This window comes from Anoplophora glabripennis, unplaced genomic scaffold (assembly GCF_000390285.2).
Source record: "Anoplophora glabripennis isolate ALB-LARVAE unplaced genomic scaffold, Agla_2.0 scaffold1, whole genome shotgun sequence".
Lineage (NCBI taxonomy): Eukaryota > Metazoa > Arthropoda > Insecta > Coleoptera > Cerambycidae > Anoplophora > Anoplophora glabripennis.
In genome coordinates, this window is record NW_019417028.1 from 4650410 (window position 1) to 4673344 (window position 22935).

Below are 22935 nucleotides of genomic sequence, written 5' to 3' on the forward strand. Positions count from 1 at the left end.
TATATATACCTGTCAGATTTCTGTCAGGATAGTCCAAATCGAAATGTTGTCTAAATTGGGTTGTCTGTTGTTTGTTCTCTCCTTTGGGAACAGCTGTAAGTAACTACAATTATTTACCTAGCCTACTTCTTTAACATTTATTGTATTATACAGTTTTCTGTATTTAGTTTTATATTTTTTAACAATCAAGTAAATATATTTTTAAAATAATGATTACTATGCGAGTGAATAAAACAAAACTAATTTGCCAAACAGTTCGCTTTACATAAAAATATACAGTTTTCCCTTGCTAGACATCGCAGAAATATCGTTGAAAAGAGAAACAATATCGGAAAAAATTATGTACTCTCTATTCAGGAAATCGCTATTAAAATTTTTTTAAACATTCATTCATTCTGTAATTAATCATGTAGTCACGCTTTAATAGTCCAGTAATTACCTGCTGTAAATTACCTTTAGCTGGAAAATTATGGGGAAGTTTTGATATTCAGCAATTTTACGTACTGTGGGCTTCTCATTTCAAATTTCTCGTTACTCGTTGCTTTTATAGCAAAAATAGTTATGTAACAAATTAAAGCCCAGGAAATTTGCTACAAAATAGGTTCTAACCATTTTTTTTCCATAAAACCGATCCGTTTTGGATAGGATACTAACAAAGGTCACTATTTAACGTGCAGTGAAAAGTAATAGGTACCCATTTCCACACCACCATGAGGTATTAGTGTACATGGCGCGCTTTTTGTTCTGTGGTTTCCCCACTAGGTTGAATTCACACGTTAATTGATAAATGAAAATTACGATAACTTCTTTCGCTTTATCGATGTTTTTGGTAGCTGAAGGCAACGAAGCGTCAGAGTCGTGTGGGATCAATTCTTCAGGCGCAGTAGCTTCTCTATTTTCTGTATCGATTTTATTACACAGTGATTCTAAGATCGTATCAGTGTCTTCATCGTCATCTCTTCTACATCCACATGCTTCCCAACATTCTATCTTACATTTACAAGAAATTAGTTTAAGAAGAACTTCTGGAGCAGGGACTCGGAGTCAGAGGGACAAAACTATTTTTGTCTTTCTTCCATCCCCTTCGATCTGCAGGTTTCTTGTTACCGATCCATTGCTGCACCTGAGGATACGTTCGAGACGAATGTTGTCTTGCTGCTGCTTCTGTAGGAGGCAATGAAACGATGTTAAATTTATTCCTGAATACTGATTTTATGAAGCATTGGTGCCTATAAGTGTTCAGAGGTATAAATTCCTTCTTATTATAGTCGTAAAGTTTGAGAGGAAAGTATTCTCCAGCTTTAGCTACACTTTCTTTGTCAGCATCTTTTTCTTTAACTAATTTTATAACTTTTTGGGTAGGGGGTAGTGGGGAGGGCGAGGTCAATGGTTTACTTAACAGAAATTGTTTTGTGATCATTGATAATTAGTCGTTCAAGGATAACAGCAATGGATATTGTTCACATTAAACAAATACTAATGCTCCGCTTTTAAGTATGTTGTTTTTGTAGTGTAAATTATTATCGGTAAAAAAATACAGTGTAATTTATATATTTTAATTTAACTCGATGCTAGTTTGTTCAAGCCAGGATGATCTGCCTGAGATAGACACACCTTTGGGCAGAGTTCAAGGATATTGGAAGACAATACAAAGCATAACTTATGCTGCTTTTGAGGGAATCCCGTACGCAAAACCACCAGTGGACGATCTGAAGTTCGAGGTAAGTCAAAATATTCTCATCTATGACTTACTGTTAAAATAAAAGAGCCACACTTTGCTATTTCGTTCTATTTCTGATTTGACAACTCTCATAAATTCTAATATACAAACTTTTTATATACAGGGTGTCCGGAAATTAATGCAACACAATTTGGTCACAGATTCTTAAAACAAATGTAGGGGATCAGTATTTTTTATTTTTGCCAAGTGGCCCCCTCTCTCGGGGTTACAGCCCCCTGAAATCCGCCAATAAGAATAATCTTTTTTATATCTCAGAACCCTGTTTGTACGAGAATCATTGAATTTGGTACAAAGGGGTTTTGTGAACTGTGGAATCTGTTGGCGCTACGCTTTTTGGCGGGGAACCCCCGTAAGACAATTTTTCATCTTAGAACCAAAAAAAAATGGTAGCATATTTAAATTTCATAAAAATTATTAGTCCGCTAGAAAGCCATTAAATTTAGAAACTTTTTTGTCCCTTAAAACTTTTTTCGTAAATCGCAATGTTTTCGAGAAAAATGTCAAAATGTAATCGAATGCATGTCGTCACTCGTCATTTTCCTCAAAAACGCAATGTTTTACGAAACAAATATCAAGAGATAAAAAGTTTCTAAATTCAATGGCTTTCTAGCTAACTAATAATTTTTAATAAAATCAAATTTGCGACCAAATTTTTCTGGTTCCAAAGACAAGGGGGCCCACGAAAAAGTGTCTTAAGGTGGTTTCTCGCCAAAAAGCGTAGCACTGTGAGATTCCACATGTCATAAAACCCCTGTGTACCAAATTTAGTGATTCTCGTACAACATGGTTTTGAGATATAAAAAAGACTTCTTATGGGCAGATTTCAGGGGGATGTAACTCCGAAAGAAGGGGCCAGTTGGCAAAAAGAAAAGATACGGGTCCTCTGAATTGGTCTTAAGAATCTATGACCAAATTTTGTTGCATTAATTTCGGGACACCCTGTATCAAACTCGACACTCCTCTTCTCGAAAAACAACAGTAAATAAACATCTGTGTATCTAAGATACCCACGGAGCATATGAAAGAACTACAGATATTTAACACTTACATTCATTGTTACTTTTATTTATCATCCGTTGTTCAATTATTCCTCAAATGTAGCGTGAGTTTGGAATGTATGAAGAGGTTGCTGTTAAATGTCGAAATTAACCGTCATTGCTTCTTTACATATTTGTAGGAACCTGAACCCATTCCAGCTTGGTCAGAAACTTTGGTGGCCAACGCTCCTTATTCATGTCTCCAAGGTCAAATACTTTCCAGTGATGAAACTCTATCTGGTCAGTATAAAGCACCAAGTTACTTGAAACCTTATTCCGCTTCTCTTAAAGTACGAAGAAATATGCCTTTAAGCATTTACTTCTTACAATATCATGGTCATTGATGAAAGTGTTTGTATTTTTTTAGGAGCCGAAGATTGCCTCTATTTAAACGTGTACATCCCCGAAGATTCCGTGAAGAATCCCAAAGCCCTTGACGTTATAGTTTCAATCCACGGAGGTGCCTTTATGGCAGGCAGCGGAAGCTCAGATTTGAATACGTTCCTAGAAAAGGATGTCGTGCTTGTATCTTTTAATTACCGTGTTGGTATTCTAGGTACGTTGTTTCTTTACCACTGCCTTCGGCTTCCCATGTCAGTGTTTATTCAATTAACGTTACAGGATTCCTTAGCACGGAAGATGACGTCATACCCGGAAACAACGGCTTGAAGGACCAAGTCTTAGCACTCAAGTGGGTCCGGGACAACATCGCCTCGTTTGGGGGAAACCCCGACTCCGTTACCATAGTGGGCTTGTCAGCGGGAGGCGCCAGCGTCCACCTCCACTACTTCTCCCCCCTCTCGAAAGGTTTATTCGCCAGAGGGATGTCGCAAAGCGGCTCAGCTCTAGCACCTTGGGCAATCAGGAAGAACGCCTTGCAGAGTGCCAAGAAACTTGCTGTGTTGGTGGGCTGTCCCGACAGCCCCTCTGAAGAACTGAAGAAGTGCTTTAAGCAGACACCAGCGGAAGACTTGCTGAAGCAGTTGAAATATTTCCGTGGTTACGGCATCATGCCATTCGCGCCTTTTGCACCAGTGGTGGAAAAAAGATCACCAAACGCTTTCCTAGATACAGATCCTTTCCAGCTCATGATTGAAGGTAAAGTCCACGATGTGCCTTGGATTGCCGCCTACACTACTGGTGAAGGATTGCTTGTTACAGGATGTGAGTCTCTTTATTTTTTCTTATATCCTGCAATGATTCGGTAATACAAAACTGTTTAAAGTAATTCAAATTATATAATTCTTCAGTTCTTTTGGAACAGTTGGAAGAGGTAGATGAAAAGTGGGTAGAAATAGCTCCCTATCTATTGAATTGCAACGATACTCTATCCGCATCAGATAAGGAGACAGTAGCGAAGGAAGTTTTAGACTACTATTTGGGACCAGGAGAAAAAATCGATAAGAAGAATTTCAAGAAATTTACACAGGTAAACACATTTTCTCAATTTGCGAAACAAAATTTATTTACTTTATTTTGTTTTTACTTGCATTTAGATTATCACTGACAGGTTGTTCGCGGTTCCTGCAGAATTATCAGTTAGACTGCAAGCCAGTGTAACGAAATCTCCAGTATATCACTACATATTCAATTATACCGAAGGTGTAAACAGAGTGGTATATTACTTAATGGGAACAGATGATATAGAAGGTAAGAACTGAACTTTTCCCTAGGGAAGAAGCGGCATTGAATAAATATTACAAACAAAATCAAATCTAGCATAATCATTCTCATAGGTGCGTGTCACGGTGAAGATGGCATCTACTTTTATGGTTTATTACAGTTTAAACCATTATCGGATCAGGATAAAGGCTTGGTTACTGCTTGCCAGAATATATTGTACTCATATGCCAGCAGCTGGTAAATATAACATAAATTTCCATGAATGACTTATTTCCTTCACTAATTCCAATTTTTTAGTAATCCTTCTTTCGATGGGACAGACGTTTGGCAACCAACAGGATCTGAAGGGCTGACATACTTGTTCATAAATGGACCAGGAGACATGAAGCTGCACAGGAATGAAGGATTGACACCAATTAAGTTTTGGAGCAGGCTTGGTCTCCTGCACAATTAAAACCTTAATGTAAAAAATAAACTGTAGATTTATAGTTACATATATGAACTATAAAAATATCTAACGAGATAAAAAATACTTGATTTCATCGCTTTGCTTATTGTTATAATAATTGTTTTATTAATATTATAGTAGAATAGTTAGACTTCGCCTGTAATCAATATCTATACTTTTAAATAAAGACTATTATTAAATATTACTATTATTTATTATTATTATTGAGGTGGGTCAAAATATTCTCATCTATGACTAACATTAATAGGATTTTATTCTGCCTTGTATCGGCAGCAGCGGTAAAGTGCGCCATCTGTAGCAGGTGGAACAAAAACAAGCTCGGAAACCATGGACCACAAAATAATTCAGAAAACTGCATGGGAAAACACAATTAGAGTAAATTTTAATTTTACTGTCTTACAGATGTCGCTGCACTATAATGGCGGTAAATTTAAACGTTATAAAACACACTAACAGTAAAATGTATTTCATAGGTACCCAATAGATTACAAAAAGCTGCTGATGGTTTAAGGTGAACCATTAACAGCTGTTCGATGACCAATGGGTCTTATGAAACACTTTAATTATCACTTGGTTAAATGAAAAAGTTCAAGCAGCAACTATCAAAAAACTGGGCATAGTAAATTCAAGCAATTTTTTGCCACTGGCCCTTGGACTATTATAAGATAAGATATGAGTATACTGATAGATGATCTTTTTAAGTTTTAGACTTTATCCACTTGTGTAATTACGATTTCCCTTATTTATTTCATGACAACGTGAAATTTGTGAAACTCCTAAAAGCAACGGTACCAAAAATCAGATTTTATTGGATATAGTATTTTTCTAGAGCGCCTAATTTTTAATTTTGGTTACGCAATTCCAGTATTTGAGCTTGAAAGTTCAATGAACAGGATCAGCCAGAGGTAGAGATAATTGACAAACTGAAGGCCATTTTTCGAAGGACACCTTCTTCACATTTTTATCGGCGGAAATATGCGAATAGATCTAAAACCACACACGGCGTTTTGTATTGGTCTAAGTTATCGCCTTTAGTTTTAAAGTTAGTGATTCAATCAGCGTTCTTTAAGAACGGAGTCTTTAAGATGGAAGACGACGTCATCGTCATACCCGGCAACATTGGCATGATAAATCAAATCTTAGCCCTCGAGTTGGCCTATCAGCAGGTGACGATAGCGTCCACCTCCACTATTTCACTCCGATCACGTCAGTTCTACCCTTGTGACTGTGATAAACAAGATAAGTGGTAGATATATATATGTATATATATCTGTCGGATTTCCGACTCAGGATAGTCCAGCTCGAAATGTTGTCTAAATTGGGTTGTGTGTTGTTTGTTCTCTCGTTTGGGAACAGCTGTAAGTAACTACAGTTCTTTGCCTAATCTAGATCTAGAATTTGAATTAAATAAGTTATTTAAAAGGAAAAATAAAAAAATTGAACTTTGACAAGCTGTAACTGGTAAACAACTGACAACTTTAAACATTTTGGGATATAAAAAATATAGCCTATGTTACTCAGAGATAATGTAGCATTCTAATGGTGAAAGAATTATCGAAATCCGTCCAGTAGTTTTTGAGTTTATTCGTAACAAACGTACATACATACAAAAATACAAATCTTTCCTCTTTATAATATTAGTATAGATTAAAAACTTTCGTTTAATATTTTTTTTAAGTAGCAAAATCTTGAACGACCTAATTAGCTCCTATTTTTCTGCTTCCTTTTGCTACTACTTACCCACAACTAAGTGTTCGACGTATGGTATTGTTGTGTGTAACAAAAATTTAAACTTTTAAAAAACTACGTTATGTCAAATCCAAGAGGTTTTCGAAAGTAAGTATCAGATAAAAGTTGTCGCTCTTGTTGATTTAAATGTATGATTTAACATTTTGGCATTTATTTCTAGGACACCCTGTAGATAAAGCAGCATTTTCTGCTCGAGAAAAAATACATTTTTTATAAATTTTCAACTCTCGCTGTAAAATTTACTTCAGAAAAAAATACTTATTAATTAAATTATTACAAGTGGCTGTAATGTAATCGCAAGTCGTTGGGAAACAGACATTGTTTCGTGATAATTGATAAGTCGTTCAAGAATAACAGTAATGAATATTGTTCACATTAAAAAGATACTAATGCCCCGCTTTGTAGTTTGTATTGTACATTATTATCAGTCAAAAACCACAGTTTAATTTATATATTCAAATTTAACTCGATGCTAGTTTGTTCAAGTCAGGATGATCTGCCAGAGATAGACACGCTATTAGGAAGAGTTCAAGGATATTGGAAGACATTAGAAGGCATAACTTATGCTGCCTTTGAGGGAATCCCGTACGCAAAACCACCAGTGGGCGATCTGAGGTTCGAGGTAAGTCAAAATATTCTCATCTAGGACTTACATTCATTGTTACTTTTATTCTGTTTTTCAATTATTCCTCAAATGTAGCGTGATTTCCCGTGTTTGTAATGTATGAAGAAGTTTGTGTTAAATGTCGAAATTAACCGTCATTGCTTCTTTACACATTTGTAGGAACCTGAACCTATTACAGCTTGGTCAGGAACTTGGGTGGCCAACGCTCCACATATATGTCTCCAAGGTCAAATACTTTCCACTTCTGAAGATCTATCTGGTCAGTATAAAGCACCAAGTAACTTGAAACCTAATTCCGCTTCTCTTAAAGTACGAAGAAATATTATTTTTATATGCCTTTAAGTATTTACTTCTTACAATATCATCGTCATTGATGAAAGTGTTTCTATCTTTCTAGGAGACGAAGATTGCCTCTACTTAAACGTGTACATCCCTGAAGATTCCGTGAAGAACCCCAAGGCCCTTGACGTAATAGTTTCGATCCATGGTGGTGCCTTTATGGGAGGCAGCGGACACTGGGATTTGAATACGTTCTTAGAAAAGGAGGTCGTGCTTGTATCTTTTAATTACCGTCTTGGTATTCTAGGTACGCTGTTTCTTTAACACTGCCTTCGGTTTCCCATGTCAGTGTTTATTCAATTAACGTTACAGGATTCCTTAGCACGGAAGATGACGTCATACCCGGAAATAACGGCATGAAGGACCAAGTCCTAGCACTCAAGTGGGTCCGGGACAACATCGCTTCGTTTGGAGGAAACCCCGACTCCGTTACTATAGTGGGCTTGTCAGCGGGAGCCGGCAGCGTCCACCTCCACTACTTCTCCCCCCTCTCGGAAGGTTTATTCATCAGAGGGATGTCGCACAGCGGCACAGCCCTGGGACCGTGGGCAATAAGGAGGAATCCTTTTCAAGCCGCTAAGAAACTTGCTGTGTTGGTGGGCTGTCTAGACAGCCCCTCGGAAGAACTGAAGAAGTGCCTTAAGCAGAGACCTGCACAAGATTTGCTGAAGCAGTTGAAGTATTTCTATGGTTACGACAGCATGCCATTCTCGCCTTTTGCACCAGTGGTGGAAAAAGGGTCAACAAACGCTTTTCTAGACGCGGAACCTTACCAGCTTTTGAAGGAAGGTAAAGTCCACGATGTGCCTTGGATAACCTCCTTCACTACCGGTGAAGGATTGCTTCTTACAGGATGTGAGTCTCTTTCTTTTTTCTTATACCCTGCAATGATTCGGTAATACAAAACTGTCCAAAGTAATTCAAATTATATAATTCTTCAGATTATTGGGAAAAATTGGAAGAGGTAGACGAAAAGTGGGTAGAAATAGCTCCTTATCTGCTAATTTGCAACGAGACTTTACCTGTATCGGAGAGGGAAACAGTAGCGAAGGAAGTTTTAGACTACTATTTGGGACCAGGAGAAAAAATCAGTAAAGATAATTACAAAAAATTTACACAGGTATATTTTCTCAATTTGTGAAACAGAATTTATTTACTTCATTTTATTTTTATTTGCATTTAGATGCTCAGTGACAGGTTGTTCTCTGTTTCTGCAGAACTGTCCGCTAAACTGCAAGCCAAGGTGACGAAATCTCCAGTACATCTGTACATATTCAATTACACCGACGGTGAAAACAAAGCGATACAACTCTTAACTGGGATAGATGAAATAGAAGGTAAGAATTAAACATTTAACTGGGGAAGAAGCGGCACTGAATAAATATTACAAACGAAATCAAATCTAACATCATTATTTTCACAGGTGTGTATCACACTGAAGATTGCATGTACTTCTATGGTTTACTACATATAAAACCGTTATCGGAACAGGATAAGCGCTTGGTTACTGCCTGCCAAAATATGTTGTACTCATATGCCAGCAGCGGGTAAAAACAACATATATTTCCTTGAATGACCTATTTCCTTTGTTAATTCCAATTTTTTAGTAATGCTTCTTTCGATGGTACAGACGGTTGGCAATCAACGGGATCTGAAAAGCTGACATACTTGTTCATAAATGGACCAGAAGACATGAAGCTGCACAGAAGTGAAAGTGTGACCCCTATCGACTTTTGGAGCAAGCTTGGACTCTTGGAATATGAAAACCTCGTTGTAAAACATGAACTGTAGTTTGTTTTCCGTATTGTCTTTGTTTTATAATCATCTTAAATTTTAATAATATTTTATATATGTATAAAATACCATAAACGATTCTGATTCCCAAAACGACAACTTTTATTCTGTTTTAGAATCAAACCAATCCGACGATTATAATTAACAAAATAACGAACTAAATAATTATACTAACCTGATATAAGTTGACCGGTTTGTCTATACTCATCCTCCATTTTATGACCAACTTTAAGTGACTGAACAATTTTTTTCTTTAATTGTTTTCTATAAGATGCGTGTATTACAAGAAATTGACAAAAAAATATATTTCTAGGCGAAGTACTCGAGTCATATTTGTATAAAAAAAGTCTTGGTAAAGCAGATAAGCGAATGATAACCATTTTTTCAAAGATCAATTTTTTATTCACGTAGAAACCAAGTTCCAAGAAGTCTCTACTCGAAATCAAGGACTTTTGTTCCAGTTTGACGATTATCTTGTTGTATTAACTCATACAGAATTGAATTTACTAAACCTAGTTTTTTGATAGTTGAATACAGCAATTGCGTATACAAACCTACTGTGGTCAGTCAACCCAAACTGAGAACAGGTGTCTCAGATACAATATCAAAGTTGTCGGACTTACCGAGGCAATAAAATGAATTTACTAAGGCTGAAAATCGTTATACAAATTCTATATTGCATAATAAATAAATGTTATGTCAGTCAGTCAGCCCCAATGTATGCATGTACAAAAAATGAATAATATGCGATTCGTTTCCTTATACTTTAAAACTTGTGAATCACACATGTTTCAATATTTTTTTCGTAATTGTAGCCTGAACAATTTTATTAAATTATAAAAAATAAATAAATTCTCTATTCAATGTAATTTAAGATGTATATTATTAATATTACTACTATAATCAACTATCAAAAAACTAGGCTTACTAAATTCAAAGAATTTTTTTGCCTCTGGTTCTTGAGCTACCCATTATTACAGATAAGAGTAGTATAATTGCAAGTAATTTATAATGTTTCACAATGCCGTTATTAGATCAAAACTGATCTACTTATCCGAAGATGAAACGGAAATGCCATGTATATTAAAAATACTGATAGTCTTTTGAGTATTAAATTATATCCACCTGTGTTTAATAATTTCTCTCACAATATTGTTTTAATAACCCTACACCATTTATTCAATACTTTTACATACGATAGGATATTTTCTATAAATAAATTCTGTGTAAAAACCATGCAGAATTTTTTCGGGTACGGACTAGGATTATTTTTGTGTGAAGTTTGTTCAAATTTACCGCTAGCTCTGTTGTAGTACTACGCGCATGCACGACTGGACTGCTCCGTCTATAAAACAAGCTTCCGCCTGTTATTACCTTTGCTTGCAACTGAATACAATTCGTGTGATTTGAGTCGTCTTTGTTTTAGTAGATAATAATAACATGAAAATTTTAAATGGAGCGTATATATCTAAGTGGTGAGAAGAGAAAGAGAAAAAAATAGCTAAGCTACAAAAGATATCAGACTTTTGTAAGGTTGTGAATAAAGCGACTCAAGCTGTTCAAATATTTGTGACGTACAATTTATTGAAGAAGGTAAGTCAATTTTTTAGTGATTGCTGATGAGAATTTTTCATGAGATACAGCATTAGGTTTAACAATATTGATACAAGAAACTTCTGAACCTTTTTTACTATTAAATGGTATTAAGGCCTTTTCTTGAAAGATTTCATCGGCAATATATTGGAATAAATAATTTTTCTTCGCCATTGATTCTAATGTCGGGGCCCCCAACATGCCCGGGGCCCTAAGCTTGAGCCTATTAGGCCTTTGCGCAAAGACGGCCCTGGTGACGTCCACCTCCACTATTTCACTCCGATCACGTCAGTTCTACCCTTGTAACTGTGATAAACAAGATAATTTGTAGGTATATATACCTGTCAGTTTTCTGTCTCAGGATAGTCCATCTCGAAATGTTATCTAAATTGGAGTGTATGTTGCTTGTTCTCTCGTTTGGGAGCAGCTGTAAGTAACTACACTTACTTGCCTAGCCTAGATTTATTATATTATATATTTTTCTGTATTTATTTTTATATTTTTTAACAATTAAGTATATTTTTAAAATAATGATCACTATAGGAGTGACCAAAACAAAATAATTTGCAAAAATCAGTTTGCTTTACATAAAATTCTTCAGGGTGTTCCGATAATAATTTTAATCACATAAACTCATTAAAAGTAACAACTTTTGGTAATTTTTTTTCCAAATCAGTCAAAAAAGACAGTTTAATTTATATATTTAAATTTAACTCGATGCCAGTTTGTTCAAGTCAGGATGATCTGCCAGAGATAGACACGCCTTTGGGCAGAGTTCGGGGATATTGGAAGACATTAGAAGGCATAACTTATGCTGCTTTTGAGGGAATCCCGTACGCAACACCACCAGTGGGCGATCTGAGGTTCGAAGTAAGTCAAAATATTCTCATCTATGACTTTTTCAATTATTCCTCAAATGCAGCGTGACTTCCCGAGTTTGGAATGTATGAAGAAGTTTGTGTTAAATGTCGAAATTAACCGTCATTGTTTCTTTACATATTTTTAGGAACCTCAACCTATTACAGCTTGGTCAGGCACTTGGGTGGCCAACGCTCCACATATATGTCTCCAAGGTCAAATACTTTCCACTTCTGAAGATCTATCTGGTCAGTATACATCACCAAGCAACTTGAAACCTAATTACGCTTCTCTTAAAGTACGAAGAAATATTATTCTTATATGCCTTTAAGCATTTACTTCTTACAATATCATCGTCATTGATGAAAGTGTTTGTATTTTTTTAGGAGACGAAGATTGCCTCTACTTAAACGTGTACATCCCCGAAGATTCCGTGAAGAACCCCAAGGCCCTCGACGTTATAGTTTCAATCCATGGAGGCGCCTTTATGGTAGGCAGCGGACACGCGGATTTGAATACGTTCCTAGAAAAGGAGGTCGTGCTTGTATCTCTTAATTATCGTCTTGGTATTCTAGGTATGCTGTTACTCATTAGGCTTCCCATTTCAGTGTTTATTCAATTAACGTTCCAGGATTCCTTAGCACAGAAGATGACGTCATACCCGGAAATAACGGCCTGAAGGACCAAGTCTTAGCAATCAAGTGGGTCCGCGACAACATCGCTTCGTTTGGGGGAAACCCCCACTCCGTCACTATAGTAGGCGCATCAGCGGGGGGAGCCAGCGTCCACCTCCACTACTTCTCCCCCCTCTCGAAAGGTTTATTCGTCAGAGGGATGTCGCACAGCGGCACAGCCCTAGGACCATGGGTAATAAAGAAGAATGCTTTGCAACGCGCTAAGAAGCTTGCTGTGTTGTTGGGCTGTCCTGACAGCCCCTCGGAAGAACTGAAGAAGTGTCTTAAGCAGAGACCTGCACAAGATTTGCTGAAGCAGTTGAAATATTTCTATGGTTACGACATCGTGCCATTCGCGCCTTTTGCACCAGTGGTGGAAAAAGGATCAACAAACACTTTTCTAGACGCGGAACCTTACCAGCTTTTGAAGGAAGGTAAAGTCCACGATGTGCCTTGGATTACCTCTTACACTACCGGCGAAGGATTGCTTCTTACAGGATGTGAGTCAGGCTGTATAGTAGCCTTTCTTTCTTTTTTCTTATTCCCTGCAATGATTCGGTAATACAAAACTGTGTAAAGTAATCCAGATTATATAATTCTTCAGTTTTTTGGCAAAAGTTGGAAGAGATAGACGAAAAGTGGGTAGAAATAGCTCCCTATGTGCTAGATTGCAACGAGACGTTACCTGTATCGGAGAGGGAAACAGTAGCGAAGGAAGTTTTAGACTACTATTTGGGAGCAGGAGAAAAAATCGATAAGAAGAATTTCAAGAAATTCACACAGGTATATTTTCGTAAAACAAAATTCATTTAGGTACTTTATTTTGTTTTTATTTGCATTTAGATGAGCACCGACAGGTTGTTCGCTGTTCCTGCAGAATTATCACTTAAACTACAATCCAATGTAACGAAATCTCCAGTACATTTCTATATATTCAATTACACCGAAGGTGAAAACAAACTGATCCAGCTCTTCACGGGGATAGATGAAATAGAAGGTAAGAAATGAACATTTAACTAGGGAAAAAGCGGCACTGAATAAATATTGCAAACGGGAACAAATCTACCCTCATCGTTTTCACAGGTGTGTATCACGGTGAAGATGGCGTCTACTTCTATGGTTTATTTCACGTCAACCCATTATCGGAACAGGATAAGCGCTTGGTTACTGCTTGCCAGAATATGTTGTACTCATATGCCAGCAGCGGGTAAATATAACATAAATTTCCTTGAATGGCTTATTTCCTTCATTGATTCGAATTTTTTAGTAATGCTTCTTTCGATGGTACAGACGTTTGGCAACCAACGGGATCTGAAGAGCTGACATACTTGTTCATAAATGGACCAGAAGACATGAAGCTGCACAGGAGTGAAAGTGTGACCCCTATCGACTTTTGGAGCAAGCTCGGACTCTTGGAATATGAAAACCTCGTTGTGAAACACGACCTGTAGTTTGTTTTCCGTATTTTCTTTTTTTTTTAAATCGTTTTAAATTTTAATAACACTTTATATACCTATTATAAATGATTTTGTTTCCCAAAACGATAAGTTTTGTTCTATTCAATGTAATTAAGAGACCTGGGACACCTGTTCTCAGTTTCGCTCGACTGACCACAGCAGGTTTGTAGACACCCCAACTACTGTAATCAACTAACAAACAACTAGGCTTAGTAAATTCAAAAAATTTTTTTGCCTCTAGCTCTTGGACCATTATTACAGATAAGAGTAGTATAAGTAATTAATAATATCTTACCATGCGTTAGTAGATCAAAATTGTGTAGTGACAACTGATCTACTTATCCAAAGATGTAACGGAAATTCCATAGGCATATTAAAAATACTGATAAATATTATTTTAAGTATTAGATTATACCACTTGTATGATAATCTATCTCAAGATATTGTTTTAACTCTTGAAACGCCTTTTTCAACACGTAATAACGTAAGCTATTGCTCTAAACAAATTAAAATCGCTAAGAAACGAAGAAAAATTTAAAAATATTTTTAATTATGCGAAAATTATTACTGGACTACTAAGTGAACGAGACAAAAGTTGCGATGAATTAGAAATTTAATTTCGAAATATACCTGTTTCTCTTTAAGTACCTACTCGTTGCGGGAATTTATCTGATTTAAGTTTTCTTGCTTTAGTAGATTCCTCAAAGTTTCCCGAATATATAAACTTTCCCGAAAAATCGTTTGAATATTTATTACAAATGTACCCAAACGTTTTTGAAATAGATGTTTTGAAAAATGAACTTATATTTTGTACAGAGACGAACAATTTCGTAATTTCAAGTTTAAAAAACTGTAGAAATATTATACAAGTAATTTAAAATGGTATTTTCAAAAACATACCAATTGTTTTGCCTAGTTTTATCAGTTCCTGCAACAAGCGTCTCAGTAGAAAGAAACTTTTTGTGTCTTGAGCGCATTAAGACTTAGAAATACGATGAAATAATAGCGCTTAAGCAACAAATTTAAAAAAAAAGGACGAATAAACCTGTTTTATAGAAACATTCACTATGTTTTTAAAATATTTTATTAAAAGTGGAGGCAAATGAAGAACTAGCGGCGTTGTTTTATATGTAAATAGATAAGTTGGCTGGCTACCTTATGAAAATTTATTTTTATATTTTTGACGGTTATGGTAGGTAGTAGGCGTATTGGCGAAGATCTCCATAATAAAAAATGACGTGGAAATTTATTCCTATTTATTATTTGAGAGCGGATTAATAAAATATACAAAAAGTGACGTATTATTTGTTATAAAATCAGAATGAAAATCCTGCTCATGAACATCAGTTTTTCTATAAATAAATAAGTACACTCGAAATATTTAGAAAAACGGGATTTTTTAAAATTTTACATCTATCAGAAAGGAAGCATTTCCTGGCCCATGAACTTATTTACTTATTTTGACATCATTTTATAAACAATGAAAAAACAAATCAGTCTAATAATATGTCCAACCACCATCCGAATCAATAACGGCTTGTAATCTGTTTGGCATAGAAGCCCATAAATGTTTTTTTTTTATATAAGAAGTAATTTCCATTTTGTTTCATTCCAAAATATTGATTAAAACCCGAGTTATCACGGAAATATTATTTTTGGGGGTGAACATGAGGGTTAGTTTGCATCCGTTTAAATCCGTTTTAGGCTAAAAGAAAAAATATTAGTCCTTATTAATATGTATTTACCTTTTTCAGATTAACAATGGATATTGAGCATAAAATAATTTAAAGAAACACACGTTTACTGACGCACGCGCAGTGACAATAGCGAACGAAATAATCTGTCTTTGTCATAAGCATACGAGTCGTCCACAACTTCGGTACCATTAGTGCGAAAAAGCGAACGTGATTTTTTATCTTTGTCCTGGCAGTGTCGTAGGAGCTAAATAAAATTCAAAATATAAAAAAATAAATAAATTTGTATCTGTCTAAAAAACAAACGTAAAAAAAATTAGAAGGCAACTTTTCATTATTTTAAATAATCAATCGGATAGTATAGAAAAAAAATGTTTTAGTTTTGTTACATCATTAAAATTAACGATTAAAAATTTGAAATTGTTATAACTTTCTTATTAAAAATTATATCTATTTCTCTGAAAAGAAAAGTTACATTTTTTAGAGTAGATTGAAAAAAAAATTACAAAATTCATTCATTTTTCTGCTTGTTATGATTTTTTTAAATTTCTGAAATCTTCCCTTAACTTCCAGCCTCCCTAACTCTGTTAATTTTAATAGTACAAGAAAAAGTCAAGAGGCCATTTTTATGTAGAATTGTATGCTTTACAACTTTTATAAGAAACTTCAACTGATTTCATTGCGGGCACCTATACAGTGTTCATTAATGGCGTAAAAAAAAACCAGAGGCCCATTCTGTGGCTAAAATTAAGTAAATTTTGTTACACACACGTAGGCTCTTAAGGCCGCCGTTTCCGAGCTGCAGGGTTTTCAAAATTAAAAAAAAATTAAAATTTTTAATTTTCTTAAATCCATTCAATCTAACTATTCGTAAGTAGGTAGTAGACGTTTCGCAAGATTTATTAACTAGGATGAATCGATTTTTCTATTGTAATGTATATGCAACTCTTTTAATAGAAACAAGATAATAAAAAAGGCATACGGGGTCTGCTATAAGAGTTTGCGGATTAGTCCCATTTTAAAAATGCCAATCTACCAGGAAAGCATTTTTGTGCAAAACTCGTAAAATGTCAGATGTGACGGTAAAATATTGCCACACGAGTTTAATGGGAACGCCCCATATAGACAAGCGGTTAAGCCGTCATATTTCAAACAAAAGACGATTCAGATTGGAAACCTTTATCTTGCGTCGAGTGTACGTGCAACTAAAAATTTCCACATACATTTAGTCGTTTCATCTTGAAAATTAAAAAGTTTTTGCCAATGGGGCTTTTTTTTCTCTCCCACTTAATAAAAAAGCCACGGATCTCACCTATTCACGAGCCGCCACTGCGTCATACCCGGCAGCAGTGGCATGATACACCAAGTCTTATTGTTAGCACTCGAATACGCCAAGGACAACATCGCTTGGTGGAAACCCCCAACCGCACTCCATTGCCATAGTTGATCTATCAGCAGATGACGTTCACCTCTACTGTTTCACTGCGATCACGCCAGTTCTACCCTTGTGACTCTGATAAACAAGATAAGTGGTACACAAATAAATATCTGTCAGATTTCTGTCTCAGGATAGTCCAGCTCGAAATGTTGTCTAAATTGGGTTGTCTGTTGTTTGTTCTCTCGTTTGGGAACAGCTGTAAGTAACTACACTTATTTGCCTAGCCTACTTCTTTAACATTTATTGTATTATACAGTTTTCTGTATTTAGTTTTATATTTTTTAACAATCAAGTAAATATATTTTTAAAATAATGATTACTATGCGAGTGACTAAAACAAAACTAATTTGCAAAACAGTTCGCTTTACATAAAAATATACAGTTTTCCCTTGCTAGACATCGGAGAAACATTGTTGAAAAGAGAAACAATATCAGAAAAAATTATGTACTCTCTATTTAAACCGATAAACGTAACTGTTAGCAGGAAATCGCTATTAAAATTTTAATAAACATTCATTCATTCTGTAATTAATCATGTAGCCACGCTTTAATAGTCCAGTAACTACCTGTTGTAAATTACCTTTAGCTGGAAAATTATGCGGATATTCAGAAATTTTACGTAGCTTCTCATTTCAAATTTCTCGTTACTCGTTGCTTTTACAGCAAAAACCACACCACCATGAGGTATTGGTGTACATGGCGCGCTTTTTGTTCTGTGGTTTCCCCACTAGGTCGAATCCACACATGAATTGATAAATGAAAATTACAATAACTTCTTTCGCTTTATCGATGCTTTTGGTAATTGAAGGCAACGAAGCCTTAGAGTCGTGTGGGATCAATTCTTCAGGCGCAGTAGCTTCTCTACTTTCTGTATCGATTTTATTACACAGTGATTCTGATCGTATCAGTGTCTTCATCGTCATCTCTTCTACATCCACCTGCTTCCCAACATTCTATCTTACATTTACAAGAAATTAGTTTAAGAAGAACTTCTGGAGCAGGGACTTGGAGTCAGAGGGACAAAACCATTTTTGTCTTTCTTCCATTCCCGTCGATCTGCAGGTTTCTTGTTACCAATTTATTGCTGCACTTGATGATACGTTTGAGACGAATGTTGTCTTGCTGCTGCTTCTGTAGGAGGCAATGAAACGATGTTAAATTTATTCCTGAATACTGATTTTATGAAGCATTGGTGCCTATAAGGGTTCAGAGGAATAAATTCCTTCTTATTATAGTCGTAAAGTTTGAGAAAAAAGTATTCTCCAGCTTTAGCTACACTTTCTTTGTCAGCATCGTTTTCTTTAACTAATTTTGTACTTCTTGGGTAGAGGGTAGTGGGGAGGGCGAGGTCAATGGTTAACTGTTAACTTAACAAAAATTGTTTTGTGATCATTGATAATTCAAGGATAACAGCAATGGATATTGTTCACATTAAAAAAATTCTAATGCTACGCTTTTAAGTATGTTGTTGTTTTTGTAGTGTAAATTATTATCAGTCAAAAAAGACAGTGTAATTTATATATTTTAATTTAACTCTATGCTAGTTTGTTCAAGCCAAGATGATCTGCCTGAGATTGACACGCCTTTGGGCAGAGTTCAAGGATATTGGAAGACAATAGAAAGCATAACATATGCTGCTTTTGAGGGAATCCCGTACGCAAAACCACCAGTGGGCGATCTGAGGTTCGAGGTAAGTCAAAATATTCTCATCTATGACTTCCTGTTAAATAAAAAATTCACACTTTGCTATCTCCTTCTATTTCTGATTTGACAACTCTTATAAATTCTATTATACAAACTTTTAAAACTCGAAACTCGTCTTCTCGTAAATAAACATCTGTGTATCTAAGATACAATACCGAAGGAGCATATGAAAGAACTACAGATATTTAAGACTTTAACATTCATAGTTACTTTTATTTATCATCTGTTTCAATTATTCCTCATATGGAGCGTGATCTCCCGAGCTTGGAATGTATAAAGAAGTTGGTGTTAAATGTCGAACTTAACTGTCATTGTTTCTGTACATATTTGTAGGAATCTGAACCCATTCCAGCTTGGTCAGGAACTTGGGTGGCTAACGCTCCTTATTTATGTCTCCAGGGTTCAATACTTTCCAGTGATGAAACTCTATCTGGTCAGTATAAAGCACCAAGTTACTTGAAACCTTATTCCGCTTCTCTTAAAGTACGAAGAAATATGCCTTTAAGCATTTACTTCTTACAATATCATGGTCATTGATGAAAGTGTTTGTATTTTTTTAGGAGCCGAAGATTGCCTCTATTTAAACGTGTACATCCCCGAAGATTCCGTGAAGAATCCCAAAGCACTTGACGTTATAGTTTCAATCCATGGTGGTGCCTTTATGGCAGGCAGCGGAAGCTCAGATTTGAATACGTTCCTAGAAAAGGATGTGGTGCTTGTATCTTTTAATTACCGTGTTGGTATTCTAGGTACGCTGATTCTTTAACACTGCCTTCGGCTTTCCATGTCAGTGTTTATTCAATTAACGTTACAGGATTCCTTAGCACGGAAGATGACGTCATACCCGGAAACAACGGCTTGAAGGACCAAGTCTTAGCACTCAAGTGGGTCCGGGACAACATCGCCTCGTTTGGGGGAAACCCCGACTCCGTTACCATAGTGGGCTTGTCAGCGGGAGCCGCCAGCGTCCACCTCCACTACTTCTCCCCCCTCTCGAAAGGTTTATTCGTCAGAGGGATGTCGCAAAGCGGCTCAGCTCTAGCACCTTGGGCAATCAAGAAGAACGCCTTGCAGAGTGCCAAGAAACTTGCTGTGTTGGTGGGCTGTCCCGACAGCCCCTCTGAAGAACTGAAGAAGTGCCTTAAGCAGACACCAGCGGAAGACTTGCTAAAGCAGTTGAAATATTTCCGTGGTTACGGCATCATGCCATTCGCGCCTTTTGCACCAGTGGTGGAAAAAGGATCACCAAACGCTTTTCTAGACGCAGAACCTTACCAGCTTGTGAAGGAAGGTAAAGTCCACGATGTGCCTTGGATTGCCGCCTACACTACTGGTGAAGGATTACTTATTACAGGATGTGAGTCAAGCTGTTTAATAGCCTTCTTTTCTTTTTTCTTTTACCCTGCAATGATTCGGTAATACAAAACTGTTTAAAGTAATTCAAATTATATAATTCTTCAGTTCTTTTGGAACAGTTGGAAGAGGTAGATGAAAAGTGGGTAGAAATAGCTCCTTATCTATTGAATTTCAACGATACTCTATCCGCATCAGATAAGGAGACAGTAGCGAAGGAAGTTTTAGACTACTATTTGGGGCCAGGAGAAAAAATCGATAAGAAGAATTTCAAGAAATTTACACAGGTATACTTTCTCAATTTGCGAAACAAAATTTATTTACTTTATTTTGTCTTTATTTGCATTTAGATTATCACTGACAGGTTGTTCGCGGTTCCTGCAGAATTATCAGTTAGACTGCAAGCCAATGTAACGAAATCTCCAGTATACCACTACATATTCAATTACACCGAAGGTGTAAACAGAGTGGTATATTACTTAATGGGAACAGATGATATAGAAGGTATGAACTGAACATTTTACTAGAGAAGAAGCGGCATTGAATAAATATTACAGACGAAATCAAATCTAGCATTATCATTTTCACAGGTGTGTGTCACGCTGAAGATGGCATCTACTTCTATGGTTTATTACACTATAAACCATTATCGGATCAGGATAAACGCTTGGTTACTGCTTGCCAGAATATATTGTACTCATATGCCAGTAGCGGGTAAATATATAGACCGATCGTTAAATTGCGTTTCCTTCATCAATGTTTATTTTATAGTGTTCCTTCTTTCGATGGGACAGACGTTTGGCAACCAACGGGATCCGAAGAGCTGACTTACTTGTTCATAAATGGACCAGAAAGCATGAAGCTGCACAAGAGTGAAAGCGTGACACCAATGGAGTTTTGGAGCAAGCTTGGGCTCCTGCACAATGAAATCCCTGTAAAAAATGAACTGTAGATTTCTTGTAGTTTCTTTATGTGAATTATAAATATACCTCGCAAGATAAAAAATAGTTCGATTTCATGGTTTTCCTTATTGTTATAATTGTTTTATTAATTATGTATTAATATTCAAAATATTATAAATTACTTAATTCCCCAAAGTAATAACTTTCGTAATATTTTGACTATTTTTTGACTAACTTGGTTGTAAATGGACCAGGAATGGACGAGAAGGCATGAAGCTGCACAGGAGTGAAAGTGTAAGCCCTATCGACTTTTGGAGCAAGCTTGGACTCTTGGAATATGAAAACCTCGTTGAAAAAGATGAACTGTAGTTTGTTTTCTGCATTTACTTTATTTTATAAAAAAATTTGCGGCGATTCTGTTACTTTTTGAAAATTTGGTAGGCCATCATCATCTTAAATTTTCGAAACGATAACTTTTGTTCTGTTTTAGAATCAAGCCATTGCTATCCTGGCGATTATAATTAACAAAACAACGAACTAAATAATTATAGTAAGGTGATGTAAGTACACTGGTTTGTCTATTACTTATCCTTCATTTTATGACCAATTTTAGGTGACTGAACTATTTGTGATAGCCGGTTTCTTTAATTGTTTTCTATAAGATGCGTGTATTACAAGAAATTGACAAAAAAATATATTTCTAGGCGAAGTACTCGAGTCATATTTGTATAAAAAAAGTCTTGGTAAAGCAGATAAGCGAATGATAACCATTTTTTCAAAGATCAATTTTTTATTCACGTAGAAACCAAGTTCCAAGAAGTCTCTACTCGAAATCAAGGACTTTTGTTCCAGTTTGACGATTATCTTGTTGTATTAACTCATACAGAATTGAATTTACTAAACCTAGTTTTTTGATAGTTGAATACAGCAATTGCGTATACAAACCTACTGTGGTCAGTCAACCCAAACTGAGAACAGGTGTCTCAGATACAATATCAAAGTTGTCGAACTTACCGAGGCAATAAAATGAATTTACTAAGGCTGAAAATCGTTATACAAATTCTATATTGCATAATAAATAAATGTTATGTCAGTCAGTCAGCCCCAATGTATGCATGTACAAAAAATGAATAATATGCGATTCGTTTCCTTATACTTTAAAACTTGTGAATCACACATGTTTCAATATTTTTTTGGTAATTGTAGCCTGAACAATTTTATTAAATTATAAAAAATAAATAAATTCTCTATTCAATGTAATTTAAGATGTATATTATTAATATTACTACTATAATCAACTATCAAAAAACTAGGCTTACTAAATTCAAAGAATTTTTTTGCCTCTGGTTCTTGAGCTACCCATTATTACAGATAAGAGTAGTATAATTGCAAGTAATTTATAATGTTTCACAATGCCGTTATTAGATCAAAACTGATCTACTTATCCGAAGATGAAACGGAAATGCCATGTATATTAAAAATACTGATAGTCTTTTGAGTATTAAATTATATCCACCTGTGTTTAATAATTTCTCTCACAATATTGTTTTAATAACCCTACACCATTTATTCAATACTTTTACATACGATAGGATATTTTCTATAAATAAATTCTGTGTAAAAACCATGCAGAATTTTTTCGGGTACGGACTAGGATTATTTTTGTGTGAAGTTTGTTCAAATTTACCGCTAGCTCTGTTGTAGTACTACGCGCATGCACGACTGGACTGCTCCGTCTATCAAACAAGTTTCCGCCTGTTATTACCTTTGCTTGCAACTGAATACAATTCGTGTGATTTGAGTCGTCTTTGTTTTAGTAGATAATAATAACATGAAAATTTTAAATGGAGCGTATATATCTAAGTGGTGAGAAGAGAAAGAGAAA

General features: G+C 35.7%; 3 protein-coding genes across 4 annotated transcripts in view; all 3 read left to right on the forward strand.

Moving 5' to 3' along the window:
• Nucleotides 1-21166, forward strand: LOC108904717 (venom carboxylesterase-6). Of its 2 annotated transcripts, none has more exons than XM_018707412.1 (9): nt 1-95; nt 1576-1721; nt 2919-3018; nt 3146-3334; nt 3400-3942; nt 4029-4207; nt 4275-4428; nt 4515-4638; nt 4699-5054. In XM_018707412.1, exons 1-9 carry the CDS (start codon nt 44-46, stop codon nt 4853-4855), a joined length of 1644 nt encoding a protein of 547 aa, XP_018562928.1. In that variant the 5' UTR covers nt 1-43; the 3' UTR covers nt 4856-5054. The 2 variants fall into 2 exon arrangements, with proteins under 2 accessions (XP_018562928.1, XP_023311616.1); XM_023455848.1 differs by lacking the exons at nt 1576-1721; nt 2919-3018; nt 3146-3334; ... (3 more) ...; nt 4515-4638; nt 4699-5054 and adding exons at nt 18636-18781; nt 19129-19228; nt 19356-19544; ... (3 more) ...; nt 20739-20862; nt 20920-21166 and having other exon boundaries at nt 29-95.
• Nucleotides 7044-9456, forward strand: LOC108904864 (venom carboxylesterase-6-like). The gene is made up of 8 exons (XM_018707601.1): nt 7044-7241; nt 7404-7503; nt 7642-7830; nt 7896-8438; nt 8525-8703; nt 8767-8920; nt 9007-9130; nt 9191-9456. The coding sequence occupies exons 1-8, from the start codon at nt 7089-7091 to the stop codon at nt 9372-9374; spliced, it is 1626 nt and encodes a 541-aa protein (XP_018563117.1). The 5' UTR covers nt 7044-7088; the 3' UTR covers nt 9375-9456.
• The window catches only part of LOC111692108 (venom carboxylesterase-6-like), an 11193-nt gene continuing 5377 nt past the window's right edge, over nt 17120-22935 (forward strand). The window contains exon 1 of the mRNA XM_023455847.1: nt 17120-17289. Coding sequence (XP_023311615.1) covers nt 17238-17289 — 52 coding nt within the window. The 5' untranslated portion in view covers nt 17120-17237. The remainder of the gene's footprint in view (nt 17290-22935) is intronic.

Excerpts from the sequence above, each read along its gene's own strand:
- LOC108904717 (XM_023455848.1), top strand. The coding sequence starts at position 44 with ATGTTGTCTAAATTGGGTTGTCTGTTGTTTGTTCTCTCCTTTGGGAAC. Across the intron at positions 96-18,635 it reads TCTCTCCTTTGGGAACAGCT|TTTGTTCAAGCCAAGATGAT; the intron begins GTAAGTAACTAC and ends ACTCTATGCTAG. Across the intron at positions 20,436-20,498 it reads ATTTCAAGAAATTTACACAG|ATTATCACTGACAGGTTGTT; the intron begins GTATACTTTCTC and ends ATTTGCATTTAG.
- LOC108904864 (XM_018707601.1), top strand. The coding sequence starts at position 7,089 with ATGCTAGTTTGTTCAAGTCAGGATGATCTGCCAGAGATAGACACGCTA. Across the intron at positions 8,921-9,006 it reads TGGGATAGATGAAATAGAAG|GTGTGTATCACACTGAAGAT; the intron begins GTAAGAATTAAA and ends TTATTTTCACAG. Across the intron at positions 9,131-9,190 it reads TACTCATATGCCAGCAGCGG|TAATGCTTCTTTCGATGGTA; the intron begins GTAAAAACAACA and ends CCAATTTTTTAG.